The 7,226-nt window shown below is 40.9% G+C and overlaps 1 protein-coding gene across 1 annotated transcript; it reads right to left on the bottom strand.

Annotated features, from left to right (window-relative positions):
* Positions 1–5,495: 5,495 nt before the first annotated feature.
* On the bottom strand, positions 5,496–6,434 carry LOC122077982 (probable CCR4-associated factor 1 homolog 7). The gene has a single exon (XM_042643864.1). It carries the CDS (start codon positions 6,432–6,434, stop codon positions 5,496–5,498), a length of 939 nt encoding a protein of 312 aa, XP_042499798.1.
* Between the last annotated feature and the right edge of the window lie 792 nt (positions 6,435–7,226).

The following is a 7,226-nucleotide window of genomic DNA, read 5'->3' as shown; positions in this document are numbered from 1 at the left end:
CCCCATGTACTATGGCTAGATTGCTACACATACCAAACTAGTTATTAGTTATTACTTTGATCTACTAGATAAGAAAATTAATTAAAAGATAGGTAGGTTTAAATTTTTTGGTAGGTTTAAAATTTGTTTTACATCTGTAAGTTTAGATTTTGAAAAGATTTATTAAATCCCAAAAGTTTAAATTACTCATAGTTTCCAAGAAAAAAACAAATTGAACTTCCTAAAATACCCTAACACCTCATATCTCTTTCCATGTTTATTATTCCTCAAATATGTGGGACCCATCACCACCTCCTTGTTTTTCTCTTTTTCTCCTGCTTGGGGCCGCACCATCTCCTACTCACACTCCCTCTCCCCTCTGCCCTCTCCCGCTCCCATCAAAGATAGTGAATCTTCTTGTCATAGGTGTTCCTCTTACCTTGCTGCAGACCATATACGGTGTCCTTGCTATCATCACCCTCTCCATTGATCCTCCACTGTTCCACTAACAGAGAATGGTTTAGCAATGACAAAGCAAAGGAGCTTGTGGATGGAAATGCTATCTGAGAATATATTATATAAATATATATATTTTTACTTTCTTTTTGGGACTCTTCCTCTTTGTTGGTAATCGTCTCCTTTTAGATTAAATAAGCAGGACTTTCAAGGTGCGCATTGTAGGGATTGGTTAACTGCAACTTCAATGGGTTGTGAGAGCGGGAGAGGGGAGAGGGAGCGTGTGTTGCAGGTGGGGGATTGCAGTGGGAGATGGTGCCGCCCCAAGAGAAGGAGGATGTAGAGGAGGTGGTGGTGGTGGGTCCCACATATTTGAAGAATAATGCAAAGAGAGATGAGGTGTTAGGGTATTTTAGGAAGTTCAATTTTTTTCTTCTTGGTAACTATGAGTAATAAATAACTTTTGGGATTTGCCAAATCTCTTCAAAATCTAAATTTATAGACGTAAAACAAATTTTAAACCCACCTATCTTGTAATTAATTTTCTTATCTAGTGGATCTAAATAATAACCCCTTAAAAATATTACTTGAAGCCCTATCAAACTTGACGGTGTTAGTTTGCTCTTAGTGGTTGAATGAAAATACCATTTTACCCGTTATGAGTGATTGATCAACTTACCTTTTAAACCTTATTCAACCACGATTTGGAAGGGGATTTGGGTTTTAAAAAAATAAGCCATGCGTGCCCAAAAATATACAGTGGTAGGCAATAGTGTGCGGCAGAGAGCCTAATCATCGAGATAGACGTGCCATTTACTTGTTTTCACATGCCATGCCTCTCTTGGGCATGTTGTGGGCTACAAGCGCATGTGGCAGTAGCTATGCGGTAGCAACTGCACATGGCAGGCAGCCATACACGCCAAGCAGCACACGATGGCAGGCCACAGTGCATAGCAAGGGCCTAACTATCGGGACAGATAGAGGCATGGCATGTGAGGAAAATGTAAATGGTGCGTTGGCTCAGGTGGTTAGTCAATTATCATGCACCGCGGCTGCCTACCATGTGCACCTACACCCCCACAATTGCCTGTTATGTGCAGCTGAGCTTCCAACAGCACACCATGGCCTGAGCATCGGGACAGACACATCATTTACTTGTTTTTCACCTTCCATGTCTCTCTTGGGCATACTGCGCACCTACAAGTGCATGTGGCAGTAGTTGTGTGGGCACGACTGCACATGGCAGGTAGCCATGCTTCCGTCAAGAATGCAATACCTCTGATCTCTACTCGAGCTGATAGTCCATCCTCTAGAAGAGGGTAGTCATAGTTTCCACGTGACCAACCACATCACCCCACCCTTACTCCTATGGCCTTTGGGATGAAGAGGCTCCAAACGCACCTGCTATTGGTGGTGGTGGTGGTTAGCAAAGTACTAGGTAGAAATCACATTGTGTGAGCATCCACAGGGACCATTGCAATGCTTTGTTTTAATTAAATAGTTGGATTCCCCTTGTCCATACCAGTTTTGAGTCGATTGTTCGATGCCCAGGGAAGGTCCTCAAGGGGGTTGTTCCCAATCCGTCCCCCAATCGGTACACGATGACCAGTTCTCTTTGTGAAAGTAGCTCGAGCAGTCCGCACAACATGCCCAAGAGAGGCATACCAAGTGAAAACAAGTAAATGGTGAGTCTATCCCGATGATTAGGCCCTCTGTTGCACATCGTGGCCTGTCACTGTGTACTGTTGGGTGCACATGGCTACCTGCCATGTGCAGGCATGCCATTGAGGTGCACGTTGCCCACCACGATAGTGACAATGACATTTCCTCGGGCATAATTCGACAATATGGGCTTGGGATGCTGTCATAATCCACATCGATCCATGCCTCGAGTTGAGCGACAGACCGATTGTGCACTGTTTCGCATCCGATCAAGTTGCATCGTTGGCCCCTATCCGCTTCCCTCCCAATAATTTCAAGCACTACTTTTCCTTCAAGGCTTTAAGGGCATCTTGGGGAACCTCATCACTCTTCAACAACTCTTCTTGGAGCTCTCTGACCTCTTCCTACAGTCGATCCTTCTTAATGAGGGAGCTATGCTTGAGGAGCTGTTGACTCAACTTGGTCTTGAGTGGGGTAAAGCCAGAGGAAACTCTAGTGGAAACAGCGATATTGACGTGCGAATCATTCATCTGACTTGGGTATAGGGGTAATAGACTAATCGAACCGTCTAGTAGCTGAGCAACCTATTCTGGATCAAGAAATTGACCCAACTCAGTCCTTGGGGCACAGTTAATATGATCCCTATCATTAGAGACACCCAGAATCTCCGTCAAATTTGCAGTGGTAAAGGCTATGTCGACCACCTTCCCCCAACAAGTCCCTTAGTCTGCCGATGAGGACACTTCTATGGATTACAATTCAAATGACAAAGTTGCCCAATTCTCAAGCTGGGCTCTTCCCGACTCGTTCGTCGTTACTAGGGGAATCCTTGTACATTTCTTCTCCTTTATATTTTGATATACGACATGAGGGGCTAATCTTTGTTTCACACCACCACCATAAGGGGCAAAGGAGGTGGGAAAAAATGATGCGTGACGCCCAGGTAGGCATACCATCAACCCGACTACATAGGACACAACTAATGTTCAAAGACTCGATGGTTCATGGGATTCTGCAATTCACACTTAGTATTGTATTTCGCTATGTTTTCATCAATCCGAGTTGCGATTTCACTCAAGAGAGGTTACAGGCATGACTGCACTACCATGTGCATGGCTGCATTGCTACGCACATGGTGCTGGAATGGCTGCACTACCACGAGCATAGCTACAGACATGACTGCATGTATGGATATAGTATCACAAACATGGGTGCTTGCATGGCTACAATGCCACGCATAAGCTTACAGGCTACCACGCGCATAGATGTGGGCATGGCTACACTGTCGAGCATAAGGTTGTAAGTTACCAAGCACATGGCTGTGGGCAAGGCAATAGCGTTGTGCACAAGGCTGCAAGCTGCCGTGCACAAGGCTGCAATGTTGCATGCATAGCCGACCGCATGGCCGCACACATGGCTATAATGCCACACGTATAGCCGCAAATATAACTGCACTACTATGCACGTGGCTGCACATGCCATGTGCAAGGTTGCAGGCATGACTGCACGGTGCATGGCTATGGGAATGGTTGTACTACCACACGTAAATATTGTATTCTCGTGAGTTTGTTGCTTGCAAATATTTTTCCATTCTCAGTTTATAGCCTATGCTCTTTGGAGCCTTACATTTCTAAGTCCCGGCTAGGTGTGGAACTTCTTTGCATATCTCCAGTTGCAAGCGTTATGTAATTTGGTATTAACATGGGTCTCTAAAGAATATATGTTGCAAGCTTGCAAGTTCAAACAGATCGTGAGTCTCTCCCCCCTTGTTTTTTATAGTGATGTTGCATTCTCATGAGTTTGTTTATTACAAAGGGTTTTTCATGCTTTGTTTTGTGGCCTATGGTGTATCGCTAACAAAAAGGATAAGACGATTGGTACACATCATGAGGCGGGCTGATCGGCCCATCCCAAAGTCCAACTACGAGCTTTTAACTACAACAACTTAAATATACGTTATTGGAGTTCGAATTATCATGGTTGTTGGGTAGCCATGTCTGTGGCACTACAGCCAAACCGCAACCTTATGTGAGGCCATTACACCCATGCATGTGGTACTACTACCAAGCTTTGGAATGCCACTCTGGGTAAGGTTGCTGGAAAACTATAGAATGCCATTACAGTGCCACCCCTTGAAAATGCCACTATTAATGAAACACCCATTGTAAAAATTGATAATTATGCTCAGACCCCTTATTGTAAGTTTCTAATAGGGAATATTCCTTAAATGCTAACATCAGCTAGTCTATTTTTTTTTAAATACCAAAATAACCTTATACAAAGTAAAATACCTAATACACTCTCTCTTAACCCCCTAACCCCATCAATATTGAGCTTCATCGTCTTCATCCCCAAACCGATTTCTCTCCGTGAAGAGCAGTGGCTACAAATTGTTGACGAGCGGTGACGGGGAGAAGGAGATCTGCGCATCTTCTTCCCCAAATTGAGACAGGTCTGTGCTTCTTTTCTGAATAGGAGTTGTGAACTTTGATAATTAAGTGTGCGTGTTTCAACCATCGATTGTTTATTACTGAAAGTCACGAAGCCAAACCCTCTGGATGTTCCAATCTCACAATCATTGATGATCGTTTTGATGATTTAGTTTCTTAGTTGGGTTCTTTAAATTTATTTCTCACCACCTTCCTCTCTTCTGTCGTTTTCAAGATATGTCATTTATACAGTTAGTTGCTTTGGATCATTGTTAGCATAGGCATAATACCTTCGTGGCAATCACTATTATACATATTGATAATTGTTAACATTTTTTCCATTTGATTCATTGTACCATTTAAGAATTCATGCATAATTTATGGAAAAGGAAAAAGGCTAATTTTTTTGTTAAAAAAAAAAGATAAATTCAATCCATGTCCCAACAAATGGTATCACAACTTAGGTATGGCAACTTCAATGTGCCTTTAAAGATGAAAAAGAATCTCTTGGGGATGATCTATGCTTCCCCTCTTGTCCTGTGTGGAGGGGATAAACAATACAAATAAATGGTAGGGACAAAGGTCAAAGGTTGAAGGGTTTTTTGGTTTTGACTCCTTGGTGATCAAATTGATCCTTGCTTATCTATCATTTGGAGCCGAATTGGCCAGAATTGAACCCTAAAATCTCAGAATTGGTCCTTCAAATCTAAACTTAGAAATCCAATGCTAAAAACGATAAAATTGATAGTTCTATGACCATTAGATCGGAATCAATCATGATCGATTTCAATCTATATTGATAGATTTGGCCATTCCAATTCTGAATTTTAAAAGAAAACTAATTATAAAATCCAATAATATTAGGAAAGTTCTAAAGAAGCTAGTAGGAAAACAATTTAAAAGTAGTAAATGGAAAAAAAATTTCCCAGTTTCTTCCTTAATTAAATTAATATTAGAATGGTAATATTCTTAGATTACATTTGCATGGTGCATACTCCATTGACAATGTAGAACATGAACAGTAGGAACTAATGCATGACAATGAGACCACCTAAGTGGACTACTGATTGTCCCAAAGGAAGGTCGTCCATGGTAATATCCATTTGAAACTATAGTGATGAAGTGGGGTCGTGGTGGCACAAGCCACCTTTTCTTTCTAAAGCTAATACTATAGAGATAACCTTCATAATAAACTTTTTTCATCTTTGAAAATACATTGCTCATGATCAACCTATCAAAACCCATTTGATGAGTCTCCCCAACCCGCTTCACTTTGAGTATCTTAGCTAGACGTTTCAAACCCAACGCTCCACCTAACAACCCATGACAGAACTTGGCTATAAATTTCAAGTCATAAAGCCAAGGAAAGATGGATCCAACCATAGTCATGAACTCTTGAAGAGTTCCCGACATCAGTTTATTTGCATTCAAGACCTTGATGAAATAAGTAATATCATAAACCCCATGAAATGTGAGCCATTGAATCCTATGTCCTTCATACCTTATGATGTTTCTGAACTGAGCTGAAAATGATTTAATATCAACTCCTCTCTTGTTCTTTTCCAAATCAATACCATTCCGAAGTAATAACTCAACAGATGCAGTCATGTGAAGGTTGATGGCGGGATCAAAATCATCAAAATTAAATTTCCAAACACCACCAGAGTGTGGGAGATTACCGTAGGGATCAGTGAACATGAGACCAAACTGTATTGGTTTCAAGCTATCGACATTGAACTTAATATCTTCGTATCTATCCGTTTTCGATGCATTTCTCAGTGTGTTGGGCAGAAATCTAGGAAATTCAGTGTCAAATGAAATCAGATTATTGTTGTGTATGATGCTTTCCATGGAAAACATCTCTCCCTCAAAATTTGAATGCCAGACATTGCGTATTAGTGGCTCCATTGATGTGTTCAGAAAGAATAACTAAACCAGAAAGATGAACTCACTTTGGGTGAAGATGATTAAAATGAGAGCAATTTTGAAGAACCAGAAGAAGAACTCGATTTGGGCGAAGAGGATCAAATGAATAACACTTATGAAGAACCAGAAGATTTTTACCTGATCTCTGCTTTTCTCCCTTTTTTTTTAGAAATACATGGCTTGTTTCAGCCACATTCTGGCCTTGCTTGAAATACACGGCTTGATTCAACCATGTTTAGATCTAGTTTCCAAAAATCTAGAGAGAGAAGGATTTCCAAAATTGAAGCTAGTTTCTAAAATACGAAAGGACAGAGAATGATTTTCACAACACTGACAATTAATGATTTGATTTTTATCAAGTTGAAAATATATAAGTACTAGAAAGTCCTAAAGTAAGAAGGAAAAGCCGGGCTAACCCGTCAAATAAATGTAACTGAACGTGAGACTCAAGGTATGGAATTTGTAGGGTTATTATTTCCCTTCAAGAAAGGAGATAGTTGTTGGGAACTATGGTAATTTCGCAGCCCCTTCATTAAATTTTCCACGATGGCCTCAACACCTACCCTCTAAACCCTCGAGTCACTACCTGAACTGTTAATTTTTTATGTAGAGAAAGACAGCATGCTGACTGTTACGAAACTATCGTCCTCCGTTGGATCTAATTCCTATAGATTTTTTAAACTTTAACCTAGACCATGATGTTAGGAATTCCTTGTAGGAAAAGGTTGCATTAATCCATTTAATTTGTGTAAATTTTAGTCTAGCAATCAGAAG

Source organism: Macadamia integrifolia, chromosome 5 (genome assembly GCF_013358625.1).
Source record: "Macadamia integrifolia cultivar HAES 741 chromosome 5, SCU_Mint_v3, whole genome shotgun sequence".
Classification (NCBI taxonomy): domain Eukaryota; kingdom Viridiplantae; phylum Streptophyta; class Magnoliopsida; order Proteales; family Proteaceae; genus Macadamia; species Macadamia integrifolia.
This window is presented reverse-complemented; position numbering and strand designations above follow the sequence as displayed.